Source organism: Acanthopagrus latus, chromosome 11, assembly GCF_904848185.1.
Source record: "Acanthopagrus latus isolate v.2019 chromosome 11, fAcaLat1.1, whole genome shotgun sequence".
In the NCBI taxonomy this organism is placed as follows: Eukaryota; Metazoa; Chordata; class Actinopteri; order Spariformes; family Sparidae; genus Acanthopagrus; species Acanthopagrus latus.
In genome coordinates this window covers 10,845,167-10,859,525 of record NC_051049.1, presented here as the reverse complement: position 1 = coordinate 10,859,525, position 14,359 = coordinate 10,845,167, and the positions used below count along the sequence as shown (strand labels likewise).

The 14,359-nt window shown below is 40.5% G+C and overlaps 1 protein-coding gene across 1 annotated transcript; it reads left to right on the top strand.

The window, feature by feature from the left end:
* Positions 1–1,038: 1,038 nt before the first annotated feature.
* Positions 1,039–13,356, top strand: pias4a (protein inhibitor of activated STAT, 4a). The gene is made up of 11 exons (XM_037114844.1): positions 1,039–1,166; positions 3,265–3,646; positions 3,759–3,843; positions 3,950–3,991; positions 4,176–4,266; positions 5,642–5,770; positions 6,796–6,901; positions 7,115–7,188; positions 7,309–7,469; positions 9,666–9,817; positions 10,085–13,356. The coding sequence occupies exons 1-11, from the start codon at positions 1,140–1,142 to the stop codon at positions 10,357–10,359; spliced, it is 1,524 nt and encodes a 507-aa protein (XP_036970739.1). The 5' UTR covers positions 1,039–1,139; the 3' UTR covers positions 10,360–13,356.
* The last annotated feature ends 1,003 nt before the right edge of the window (positions 13,357–14,359 follow it).

Here is a 14,359-nt window from a genome sequence, read left to right as displayed (position 1 = left end):
CTCTTCTGTTTAGATAATAGAACACGTTTTACATGCACAAAAGAGAACACTACACTGACTTTACAGTACCAAGCTTTTTGAGTTGTAATTAGCTATATTAATTTATATGTAGGCTTATGTTCTATTAATTTAAAAAGTCTAAACCAATATCACATAATTGTAAAAAATATAGCTTGTATTGTACTGGTTAATGTATTTGGTACTGCCTTTGTGAACTATATTCAAAAAGCTCTATAAAAAATTTAACTCAATCCTATATTTCCTATATCATTTACTGCATGCTGTACTCATTAAAACATAATCAAATATAACATTCTCCATCCAGCAGCAATAGTGACACAAGCCTGCTCTCCTACTGAATGCACAGCATTGTCTTATTGACGTTTCGCATCCAAGTAAAGCCAAAACAAAACACACCATGTTATTACATGATACTGCAATTCCTTCAATTGATTTGTGTGTTTCCATGAGGCTATTCTTTGCCACATATGAGGAGCTGCTGGAAAAGCAGGGCTGGATCACGACAGGGAGTACAAGTGTGTTCTTGGTATGCCTATTTACATTTTGCTTTAAGTGTGACACAATATGCTTCTTGCGTTTTGGACAGGGAGTGACTGCTCTTTACTTTGACATGTACGTGTATTTAGTTAATTACTCGTTTTAATTAAATTATGAGCATACCTTAGACAAAGCATCAGCGCCACATCTCACAGCCGGCGCGGACCCTGAAATGGATTTTTTTGCTCGGACGGGGCTTGAACACACCATGCGACCCCGTCCACTTGACACCCCATACTTTACATCCATGTTGAATTAAAGCCGTTTTTAAGATAAACGTTCACAATACCTCAATACTATTAAACCGAAACATCACGGGTATCAAAATAATTTCACACGTGGTATAAACTATCGACGCTGAGGCCTATTTTGGAAATGAGACCTGTCTCTTAGTGTTTTTAAAAAGTTGAACTGTAACTTTAAAACACTGTGATCCCGCCCATTTCACATGCAGCCCGTAGGGCTCTGCTTCAAACCTCACTGTGATTGGTCGAGGCTACCCGTCTATCAAAGCAGGCTCTGCGTTTCATTGGTGAAACACTAGCAGCCGCCTCTGACTCTCGCGGTACTGCTGCAGGAAGATGGCGGCCGAACTGGTGGAAGCGATGGCAAGTAGAGCTTGGCTAGCTTTGGTTTGATGGAAGACGGGCGCGGGAGTATGATTTGAAACCCAGCATAGTTGAGGGGAAACTGCCGGCTTTGTGTGAATATAGTGAAGAGTTTGTACTCTCACAAATGTGGCGTATTACAGTCACGACGAAACGAACTAGCCTGTGGTGCTAGCATAGCTAGCCTGCTAGGTAACGTTAACTATGCAAGTGCGTTGGTCCAGCTAGCATCACGCTGGCTTTGAAGGAAGACACCGAAAATGAATGATGTGAACATGAATACACTTGGGGGTTCGCAGCTAACATACTTCCCAGCGCGACAATATTTGATGTCATTTGACTCACAGTCATGTCTGTCTGTATTTAGCCTGTTAGTTTATGAAGCTGTGCACCTGTCAAAATGTCCAGTTGCAATGATTGAATACCGACAGCCCAGTCTGTGGAGAAGCTAGCCAGCTGCTAAGCGCAGGCTACATTGGTAATATTCACATGAGGCTAGAGAAACTGCAACATTACTGACTTGATCGCGGCATTTTTGCACAGCGTGTTCAACAGAAGCCCGATTGGCAGCTACATTTTAAAAAAAGAATAAATCTAGACACAAAGCTGTTGTGCTACTGATGTCCAACGCAACAATGTCAGACAAAGCTAATGCTACGCCGCTCAGGTTTTTCCAACAATAATTCGTGTTTTGCTCCACAATCAAGATTGTATACTCTGTGTTGTTGCTGCATTTTAAATCAGCATCCGCCTACAGGCGATATGTTTTGTCATATGTGTCCTGTAATGGGATCATCGATTCCACTTAGAGCTTTATCTAAGTGTTATAGTGTTATATACACATTTAGTTCTGCTAATCGAAATGTGGACTCGTAATGTCGAGTATGTTAAACACGTGTCACACTGAAGGTTACATTTGTATTTGACTGTGTCTCCGTCTGCACTTTGATTTAGTGCGCTCAAAAAGTAAACAAATGGGCTTGTTGTGGTTTCACTTCCGCTCGAAGTTTAGACGTCACTTGAATCGATTTATTAAAAAAAAAACATGCTCTCCAGCAGTGTTAGGGCACACTGACAAGACGCTGCATTTTGTGGAAGTTGATTGGTTTTACATTTCGGTAGACGTGTAAATATCACACAAGGCAAACTAAACCTGTCTCTTTCCAAATAAAGATCCAAACTCTAGCTTTTACCAGATATTTCATTTGGTATTGTGTTTAAAAGTGTTTTGTGATTCTTCTTGAAACATTTTTCTTAAAACCCTCTGATTAATCACAGTCCAATTTGTCAGTGGGTTTTATATGTTTGTATGCCTCACATGACCTATTAAGTGTGTAGTGGGAGGTCCAGTCATACATTGTAACCGTTTCAGTTTTCTGGAATTTTGGTTTATGGTACCACCGTTTTTTAAGAAGGGAATAATCAAAATCTCTCTAGAAGCTTACTTATCCCTCCAATTACGAGACAGGTTCAAGCCTCTGTAGGATTAAAGTGACTAAGGATAAAGGCTAATTTTAGCAGGAATCAGACACTGCTATGTCCTGTTAAATGCATACATACATAGAAGTGCAGATATTTGCGTCAAGCCTGTCATGGACAAAGTTATTAGATGGGTTGTAGGCAAGAATTCCACAAGGAATTGAATCACTCAATCCATTTTGACATTTTCTGCTTCTTTTTTTGAGACTATGTTTAGGAACTTGATACACTCACTAGATAATTTCACAGATCAAAAACGTAATGTAATGGAACATATTTTTCAACTTTGTCACATAGATAGACAATGATTTTTTCTCACAGTGAGAGTGATGCTGTAGAACATCAGACTGTGATTACCTTGAAAAAGAGCTTCAGTAATTGAGAAAAGAATATATATTGAAAATTGTGGAGTTCTCAGAGTCACAGGTCAAATACATCCAGAGCCATTAGCACTGTAGTAAATTAGTTTGAATTTCAATCAAGTATCAATATGCCTTGGCTCTCAAATTCAGTCTGGATTTGTAAATTCACTGCACTGTCACTCAGATCTTCAATATCTACAGCTTTCATTGTTCTTGTGTTGTGTTCCTAATCTTCTTTTTTTCTTGTTCCCCTCTAGAACATGGTCAAAAGTTTCCGGGTCTCAGACCTGCAGACGCTGCTGGCCTCAATGGGCCGCAGCAAAAGTGGGCTGAAACAGGACCTGGTGGGGCGTGCACTGAGGCTAGTGCAGACCGAATACAGCCCAGAGCTTCTGAAGAATGTCAGACAGCTCTATGAGTCGCGCTTCCCCAAAACATCCGGCTGGCTTGCGGCACGGCGTCCAGAGGGCATCTCAGTCGCCTACTCATCCCTCAGCTCCTCCCCCACTGCCACCTCTCAGGGCGCAGACTACCTCAATGGAATTTCCAAACCGATCCCCACACCCGCACCAGAGGTTAAGTTGGTGCCACTGCCCTTTTACCAAACTTTGGAGACACTGTTGCCACCAACAGAACTAAGTGAGTATAAGTTTGACATTTCTGTGTCCTTGCATTTTAATCCTTTGTTTTATAGAAATGCTATGTCCCTAACTAAACAACTCAACTACATTTTCTCTACACATATTTACAGTTGCCCACAACAATGAGAAACTGCAGGACAGTCAATGCATATTTGAGTTAACACCAAACCAGGCAGACCAGATCAGAAATGCAAGGTAAGAAAATCAAAAACTCTTCCAACATCTGCATTGTTGACTTCAGGTTATTTTACATAATCTAACTCTAACTATTGTTCATTTTGATTTATGACCTGTTCTTTAGTGAGCTTCGTCCAGGAATCCGATCAATCCAAGTGGTTCTTAGGTAAGTTCCCTCATATTTCCATAAAAACATGACAGATGTTTCACCATGCATTTTCCTGGAATGTGGGTATTACCATGCATGTGCAAATACTGTTTTAATTTCCCCCATAATCATATCTGATTCATGTATCAGAACAGACATTATTATAATGCTAATTTCTCTTTCATGTTATTCTCTTTTGCAGAATCTGTTACACAGACTCCATTGGTGTTCAGGAGGACCAGTATCCTCCCAACATTGCTGTCAAAGTCAACCAGTCCTACTGTCATGTGCCGGTGAGTTGCTTCTCTTTTGAGACAAGCCACACCTTCAGGACACAAACATGACAATGTTTTCTTCTTGAATTTCCTCAGTCATTACTGTAAGCAGTATGTTTTCAAATACAGTCAGTGAGTCACTGGTTTGAGTTTGGACAGACTTACCGCCTCCTCACAGCTTTACTAGTGTCATAATGTATTATAGTGACTGATTAGCCAACCTAATGGAGGTGGAAGTTAAGTGAGGCAAGTTATCATCTGTGTGGCTTACAGACTATTAACATGCTGATGGGAAGCTTGAACAGAAATAACAGCATTTTTTTGTCCACAAGCTGTGTAGTCACAAAGTGAAACTGGAGAGACAACAGTTTAAAGACAATGTTATGAAAACAATGATAGGAATTTGCTGTTAACCCAACTCTGCATTACAGTAAAGTAATGTAATGTTCCGAAGCAACCAGTTCTACTTGTTCTAATATTTGTCTTCACCTAATTAGTCAGTATACACCAATCAGCCGCAACATAAAACCACTGACAGATGATGTAAATAACAATGAGAAATGTAATGGTGTTGGGGTGCGTGATTCGTGTCAAGTGGCATCCACACTAGTGCCAGGACCCCAAGGTTTTTCAGCAGAAGATTGCATTGTAGCAAGATGATCAATGTTATTCACGTCAACTGCCCATGGGTTCAATGTTGAGGCTGACTGTTATATTATGACTAAGGGGTGAAGGCAATAATTCGATCAAATAGAATAGTTTAATAATTTTCCTTTTTCATATCCACTGATGATTTTTAAGGCCATATCACCTAGTCCTAGTGGTTTTGCTTCCGAGATGTTTTTATAATACAACACCAAAATTTGACCAAAAAAAAAGCTACAAGAACCACCTCAGTGACACTTTAGTCCCCCCATTTTATAAGATAGCTAGCTAACTGTGCCAAATAAACCACTTTTATACAATGGACAAGGTCAAAGATCTCCTCTGAGCCAGTGCACTTACCTCAAGTGGAAATTAACAACTTGCACTATTTTGACACACAAAATTTGTTATGTAAAAACACTAGCAAGTAATCAAGTATTAATATTAAAGACATCTTTTATAATTTAAATAGCCATAAATAAATGAATACACAGAAGTACAGCCACATGTAGAGCACATAAACACTGTATCTGTAATCTAACATCCATTTGCAACTTGCTCTGTAGTTCAAAAGATGACTGCACAACTATCACAATGAAGAGCTCCGCTGCTAATTTGTCTTTTAAATTGTACATAAGCCTTTCATTTCCACAAATTGGTAAGGAAAAACGTCATTTGATTGGTTTTATCGATCAGATAACTTACAGAATTGTTTTGCATTTGTGTATGTCTGTGTGTGTATATATAGGGCTATTACCCCTCGAACAAGCCTGGTGTTGAACCCCGTCGTCCTTGTCGTCCTGTTAACATCACTCCCTGGTTGCATCTCTCCAACGCAACCAACAGAGTCACCATCACCTGGGGAAACTTTGGCAAGGTCAGATCCTGATTCTTCATTTTGTATTTTGGCATAGTTCAGGAATGTGGTGGCAAAAGAGTCAAGCATGGCAGCACAAGTGTCTTTATTCACCCAGCATGTGTGTCCAGCTCCTCCTGGCCAATTCCATGGTGCCCCAGTGCCTGCTGGGACATGTAGGTCTTTGAGTGTTCCGTGGGTCCTACTTATTTGTCCAAGGTATAACTGTAAAAGAACTGAACTACATTCACTAGCTTCTGGACTGTGGTCCATTTCTGATCCAGATAAGAAGCTGGAATGCTAATAAAAACACTCCATGAGGGTTGAAAACAACAAGTATTTTTGTAATAAGTTTGTCAATAGTGTTTTCTATATCCCAGTGTTTTGGTCGTAGCTTTCAACTTTCCTTTAGCTGTTTTGTAAAATATTTTGTCCAATTCAACGTGTTTAATATAATGTCCATGAAGAGTGGAGTGCTAATGCAATAAGGTTCCTGGATTGCACCTGAGGAATAATGTTGCTGATTTAGAGACTCACCAACCATTTCTTGTGTTTGAAGTGGAACAAAGGAATGACAAATTGATTGCTCAGCAAACTTAATCAATGAGAGTCCATAACCTTGTGGTTGGTACACAAGTGAGGGCTGTGGGTTTTTCAGTCCATGAAAACCTAAGATTGTGCTAAGCAGAATGCTTTTTCTTTTTTTTAAACATACCATCGGTGTTTAGAGAAGAATAACAAATGCCCTGCTGTGGTTTCATAAGATGTGACTTTTGTAATTAGCCCATTGAATGTAAGAGGACATCTTGCATTAAATACAGCATTAAATAATCAGGGGGGTTCCAGAGGGTAGATTTGCATTTGATTCTTTGTCAAATATGAGCTGAGGAGATTTGTGAATTCAAGTCAGTTTCTCATAACATAATAAATCGTGTGTTTTTAAAGGGTTTTTAAGTGACTTTGAGGTTCAGTGTCTGTATGCTCTATTTTAGATCAGTGGCCTTTCAAAATAAGTGCTCATAACCTGTGATTATTTGTGTTTTCAGCGGTACTCTGTGGCAGTGTATTTAGTGAGGGTTTTCACTGCAGCAGACCTCTTCAGCCAACTCAAACTCTGCTCTGTTGAGAGTGCAGAACGCTGTCGTGAACGCAGTAAGTGTTGCTTACATACTCTGCCATGTTTTTCAAATGTGACTTTAAAGTCCTGCAAAAATGTTCAAAACTAAACAGTGTCTCCCCAGTACCCTAGAAGTCATTAATTTTGTTTGTTGGTTTGTTTTGGTAGGTCTGGATTGTGTGTTACTATATATTGTCTAATACACTATTATAATACTAACTAATGTTTTGTCTGTGTTCAATGTAAAGTCCAAGACAAACTACGATTTGATCCAGAGAGTGAAATTGCAACCACAGGCCTCAGAGTTTCTCTCATCTGTCCAGTGAGTACACGGTCATGATAATACCTGACATATTTGTAGGTGGATCAAAGTACCAAAACACATCTGTCCTGCTATAAAGCTTGATTATTTTAACATGCTTCTCACTCTTCCCCTCCCCAGCTGGTGAAGATGCGGCTCGGCGTGCCATGTCGAGTTTTAACTTGTGCCCATCTTCAGTGTTTCGACGCAGTCTTCTTCCTGCAGATGAATGAGAAGAAGCCCACATGGACTTGCCCAGTCTGTGACAAGCCCGCTCCCTTTGAGCTGCTCACTATTGATGGGTAAGGAGACGAAAGCATGCTCTGACTCGTTCCCACACCTGAAGCACCATCCTACTTTTCATAAACTCTGAAAAGGTATAACTGGAAACTTTAGCCATCTGTGGGTTGAAGCCAGCTTTGAGATTATTCAAGCTGCACAGATGTTGGAGCAATTTAAGGACTCTTGGTTCAAGGTTCAAGTTGAACCATGCACCCACCTCCTGTGTTTTCATTTTAAAAGCTTTGAATGTTTTGCATAGCATTGGAGGGTGTTAATCTGTTGTTTGGTATTCTACATCTGCTGTTAGTTTTTATTAGAAACTTTTGATCCAGTAAATTGGCTTGTTTATTGACTCTTGGATCCACCTGATGTAACACCTCTACAATTTAGAAGGGAACCGTGTAATTGTCGGACTCAAGGACGCAACGCTTTTTTCTTTTACCCTTCTCATTGCTGCAAGTCACTCTGAAGTCACCTGCAGTCATTTGTTGACACTGTAAAGTACTCTGTCAGGCTATAGATTAGGGATGCACCGATCCACATTTTTTCACTTCCAGTCTGATCCTGATATCTGCCAATACCGATACTATTCCGATACCAGAGCTCTGTCTGCTTTAATATTATTATTGTTATCATTATTGATTGTATATGAGGCTGAAATAGACTCCTCTCTACAGGAAAGTCTGACATTGGGCAGACATCTGAAGTCCAAGTATCTGCAGTAAAGCTCAGGGCTCGAACTCCTTTTAACTTCTCAGCTAACTTGGTTGACACTTGGTTGTATATTCAGGTGGCGCAGTCTCTAATAAGTATCTCCTGGATGGTAAAATATACCGTGGCTCTAAGTGTTCAGTCAGGCTGTGATAACGGTCGGTCATTGAGTACAATGAAGTTGAACAACTTCTTGATAATCCCTTTAGCTTTCACGTTGTCTGCTGGGAGTTTACCTTGCTTTTGGAATGACTCCATAAGTGAATCCTGATGGCTTCTTTCGTCTTTCTGCCCCCTGTCTAAAAATTCTTTGTGCTCTTTCACGTGGTGCTTTTTTAAATGTTTAATTGCGTTAGTGGAGTTGAACGTCGTGAGGGAGCTTCCGCCTCTTAGGATAACGGCTTTGCAAACATTGCATTTTGCTGTCTTGCTTTGCGGTGTTTCCAGTGTAAAATATTTCCACGCAGCGGAAATGTTGGCTAGCCACCATGCTGTGCAATGCTAGCCTGCTAGCTGGCTGCAAACTGTGAAATGGATTTCCTGAACGTGTGTCCATAACATAAGCGTGTGTCATAACGCTGTCTCGTTGAGCCACGCCTCCGCTCAGGAAATCCATCCCACAGTTTGCAGCCAGCTAACAGGCTAGCTGGCAGGAATCACTTGTGGAGTCATCCCCACAGACAACATTAAAGCATAGACATGGCTCATGGATCGGAAATGTCCACAGGTTGGATGGGAAATTTTTGATCCATGAATTACGTTGGTATCGGACCTGATACCGGTACTGGATCGGATCGGCCCCATGCCTACTTTAGATATAATATGCATCTCTGTAATTGGTCAGCATTTGAATACATTTTGAACTTTCTGTCAGAGCATAACAACATTTTTTTATACAAATGCAAATCAGTCTGCAGTCCATCTTATCAAACAAATTTATGCACAAGATATTTTCATCCCCAAACCTCTGGGTGTGTATTTTCCTGCAAATTCTTAGCAGCTCTCATGGGCACTCCCTCATTTTCACAAAGACTGAAAGCATTGTCTTACGTTTTGGCATTGAGATGTAATTTGCATTCCTTAAATTAAGCCTGTGTGAAAGACCCGCCTATAACTGATCACTCTAGGTTTCACTTTCAAAAGCCTCATTACTAAATGCTGTCAAGTTTATCAAGTGGTGTTTTTCAGTGGTACTCATTTACCGAATTATTGCAATTCTTAGTTTATAATAAGGGAAAAGCCAAGAATTTAAGCTGATTTTGTTGAGCAGGACTTTAAGAATATTTTGCTATTTGATTATAGATATAGGGTAATTATGGTGGCAAATTACTTTGAGGACGTAGAAAGAGAGACATGATCTGCATACTGCAGGTAGAAAATTGTCAAAATAGGACAAAATCTAAGAAATTCAACCCATGCAGTTGAGTTTGAATTGAGTATTTTCTTCCTTCACTGGTCTGAAGTGTGTTCCGTGCGGCGGCTCTAACCAGCAGTGTGTATTTCAGGTTGCTATCTGAGATTCTGAAAGAGACAAGCGAGGACATCGAGGAGATTGAGTACTTAACTGACGGCTCCTGGCGACCCATCAGAGATGAGAAGGAGAGGGACAGGGAAAGAGAACGCAGCAACACACCAGAATATCCTGTTGTTGATATATGTAAGTTTCACTTCAATATTTATTCTTGTATAATTTGTGAAAATGAAGGTGTTGACAATCCTTGTGTTGTATTATCTTTGGTATCTTCTTCAGTACTATTATTATTATTATTATTATTATTATTATTATTATTATTATTATTATTAAATGTATTTTCTTACTTTCTACTTTTATCCTACATTTGGCACTATGCAGCTCAGGAAAATGCTTTGCACAGTAAAGACTTGAAACTGTATTCAGTTTTTTAAATGGCCTTCATGTCTGCAGGCATTCCTGAAGCAAACGGTCATTCGCCAGCCCACAGCAGCACCAGCCTGACGGGCAAATCTGGAAGCAGCTCCTCTGGGGTGGCAGGAGTCACAGGAGGAGCCGCTGTGGCACCGGGCGGAGGTGCAGTGGTAGATCTGACTCTTGACTCCTCCTCTGAGGAGGAAGGGGGCGGGGCAGGAGGAGACAGTGAGGACACAGAGGACAGCGCCGACAGTCCTGCCCCAAAGAGGGGCCGATACAACTACGACAAGGACCTGGTCACTGCCTACTGACCCCGCAGCTCTGTCCCCTCATAGACTGACACACACACAGAGACAGAGAGGCAGGGGGCTAAAAAAAAAACTTGAGGACAGGAACACGGTAATCCACTAGATGCAACAACCCTCCCTTATGCCCAGACTTCAGAGCCTTTCAGCTGCTCTGGTTTCTATCGAGACAAAACAAACACTCACTCAAACATGCACTGTCAATGAATCTGCAATCTAGAGTGATTAGGATTCCTCTTTGTACTGTACACCACTGGAAGCAACTCTAACTCCAACCGTCACCTTGCAGTGAATATCTGTACCGTCCTGCTTCTACTAAAGAGACTGAATGGATCGAGCACCCCAGCACCACCGCCCCCCCCACCCCTTCCTCCTCCTCCTCCTCCTCTTCTCTCTCTACAGACTATTCCCTCTCTACCACCACCACATCTCTCTTTGTATTTGACTTGGAATTACAGGCTCTTTTAGCCATGGGCGTTCAGTGTTTGCATCTCTGATTTTGTCTCTTTTGTGACGAACAGGTTGAAAATGGAGGCTCCTCAGTAGTTTTTGGTAAAAGGTCAAAAACAACTAATGGGAAAGAGCAAGGGAAGGACAAGGCAGAGATATCTGGAGAGTGATGCAAATTTAAACCTCTCCCATTGTGTTACTATTTCTTTTTTCAGAGAATGAATTCAAAGCTTGAAAGGGTTTTTTCAGGAATTTATCCTTTTAATTATGAAAGGGCAGAACACAATACTGGCCTCAATGTGTGATGCTTTCAATTTTTATTTTGTCCTTTAGATAAAGAGAACCTACCTCAGTCATAAAAACTTAGCAGACTGACCAGAGACTAGCTTAGAAAGAAGCTGAGGACAGAAGAATTGATGAGTCTTTCTGAAGCCAATTTTACACTGGAGATTGTTTTCCTACATATATATCTTTTGTTTATTATTTTAATTCCATCGTTCCATGCAGCTCTGTTCGCTGTGCAGCAACAAAATCTTTGTCGAAGGGCAAGTTAGTTTGTGGACAACACAGCTAGCTGTAGGTGTCAGGGATACAAAAAGTTATGGGTGGAAATGTGCCACTCTGTTAAACATTACTGCAGGTATCTCGCTGTAAAAGGATCTTTTTAGGGGCTCTTGCTTGTGGAAGTAATTCATCAAACAGACTGTATGGCAGCTGTGCCAAAGCAGATGGAGTTTTTTAAGAATTCACTGACAGGAAGCGGTTATGAGATTTTGGTGCCTTTTGTTTGTCGAGTGGTGAAGATTCGAGCCTGTTGTTTTAAGGCTAGCTGAGCTGGCCAGCAGAGAGACCCCAGTCTGAGAGAAGGTGTTTTATTTCATTTAGGATTCCTCTTTAGATGTTTTTCCAGATGGAGAAATGGACAGAGAAGCAGAAACAAATCTGTGGTAAAGGATCGTTATGGAATAGAAGTGCTGTCATCATTTTTTTCCCACATTTGGAAGTATCATATTTATTTAATTGCTTCAAATTCTCTTAACAGTTGTTTGTAATACGTCTGCATAATATTTGCTGTAGTTCTGTACAGATGGGAGATAATAGTTGCAGAAAGCAGGACACCTCTGCTTTGGTTTGAGATACAATTGGTCTGGGCTCATGGCTGTGCTGTTGAACACTCCCTTTTCTTTTCCTCTGAATGAATCTACCCTGGGTCAAAGCAGCATTCAGAGTGCTCTGCTGCGGCGGGTTCAACATGTCTGACACAACGAAACTTAATGAAGTGTCAATAAGTGCATCCCCACCAAGCTTAAAGTCATTGATTGGATTACAAATGGTCCTGTCTGGAACAAGTGGAGCTGCTCCAACCAACAGTCCCCCTCGGCCTCCTTTCAATGTAGATAAGGTCACATCTATTTGCTGGAATAGGATTGGACTTTAATTGCTACATGCTGTAGGCTTACAACTAATATTCCTCTGCACCTGCACTAGTATTGTTAGTATGTGATGGCTGCTCCTCAGATCAGGATCCCCGGTTGTCAGCGTTTCGCCTGAAGATGAGAAAAGGTTGTTGCTGTGTTGCTAGAGCTGTTTGCACTTTTCGTCTGATACTTCATCCCACGTTTAAGGCTTATTTATTTCAAAGCCATCATGTAGTGAGTATTAATTAAGGATCCCTGACCGTCGTGATCAGTTGTCCTCACCCCCATCTCATGTATGGGTATCAGAAAATGTGAAACCAGAATAGCGGCGGTCCTTCTCGACTGCGAGACGCTTGGAAGGAGAGAATGAAGTAGTGACTCAGATTAGTTCTGCATTGCGTATTTCCCTCTCTCATCATTCTCTTTTGTTAGTTTGATCAGCACAGAGTCTAGTTTTCTTTTACCTCACTCAAATGCACACAGAGACAACATTTACATATTGATCCCGGAACTCACTGTTGCAAGTGCATCCTGATACGGTTAATGATTGGAATAAGTAGGTCGAGTCAAATCTGGTCTTCCATTTTTCTCTCTTCTTTTTGACAATTTGACGTGACAAAATCGATATACTGGTGAAAGAAAATGTTTGGTAATCTACACGAAATTGATTGATGGCACTTTTGCCTGTAATACATCAGAGTATGTCCCTGAAACGGATCATCTGTATAAGATGTTTTTGAAGCAGAAATAATGTAAAGAACTCTAAATACTTGTCTTGAACTAGGCAATTTGTATTTCTATGTAACTGCTCTACATGTAAAAAAATGACTTTGTTGATAGGTATAGAAGGTCATTATTTGAACGGATCTCTTGAACTTTTCTTTGCCTTATGGTTAAAGATGAGAGGTGGCATGGGTTGCTTCTGTGGAACTGAGCCAGATTAAGTTTGCAGGTTGTTTGGGAGCAGAACAGCGCTGAGGGTCTGGTCTTTTTGTAGTGGCATCTCTTCTTCTTATAATAATGCATAAGGTAGCATGGGCAGAGGCTTACAATCCATGATGTAAATGTTTCGTTTGTTGTGTTTTTTTATATGTTCATATTAAAAGACAATAAAATTTAAATAATATTTTATTAAGCCTTGAATCGCCTCCAGTTGTTCCTATAGGCAAACAGACAATAAGAAGCTGTTGGGGGGAAGCAGCAACACCTGAAGCTGATGCCACAGAGGACTGGGAGGACTGGTTAAGGTGGAGATTTGTCATGTCCTGTACCAAATTCTCAGATCTGGGGACACATTTGATGCCTGTTGAGGATGAAACTGTAAAATTTAAAATGATCGTATTCTAACAGCTGTTATTGACGTGTGGAATTAATTAAAATCAGTTCTTAAAAAAAAAAAAGCATGTCTGCTATTGTTTTATTTTAAAAGGCCACCCTTCAGCCAAGCGCACAGGAACCACAGGTACAAATGCATCTCATCTTACTTCCAGTACTGATGTCTACAGTTGCTGCTAAAACTGTAAGATCAATCTCAGGTGAGGTGAATGCGTCAGTCTGGTGGAAATGTCGTTTTTTCTTACATTTAAGTATTTGAAGGGGGTTTAATATCAGAGAGGAAACTGTAGAATGTTGACGGGAAATAAAGACAGATGAGTAACCTGCGAGAACATTCCTTGGCACATTCTTGCAGCAAGACTACACAATTGATCCTCATTATTCAAATATCTTAGAACAGTAAGACGCACCGCCACTGGTTACTATTTATTCACAAAGCCCTTAATGGCATCATGCCATCATACATCACATCCTTGTTAAAATGATACCATAGTTGTTATTTGACCCATTCATTTGAAGTCAAGTGTGTTCTGTTGTTTATTTTTCTCTTCAGTTATTTTTCTGTGTTTTTATTCCGATTTTTGTTCAATGATTCTTCAAGGTTTTAACAAAGATGGAATGATTGGAATATATGTTAAGCACCAACTTGTTTTGCTTCCTCTTTCTACTTGTCATTTCATATGATGCACCATATCTGCACGTTTGGTGATTCCATCAGTTTTACTCACTGAAGTGTTTGCAGGTCTCGTGGAGTACTACTGCGTGTGCGAACAAGTAGTGTAAAGCCTTTGTGGCTTCATGTT

Coding starts and splice junctions, on each gene's coding strand:
- pias4a (XM_037114844.1), top strand. CDS start 1,140: ATGGCGGCCGAACTGGTGGAAGCGATG. Junction 3,647..3,758: donor GTTGCCACCAACAGAACTAA/GTGAGTATAAGT, acceptor ACATATTTACAG/TTGCCCACAACAATGAGAAA. Junction 5,771..6,795: donor CCTGGGGAAACTTTGGCAAG/GTCAGATCCTGA, acceptor TTGTGTTTTCAG/CGGTACTCTGTGGCAGTGTA.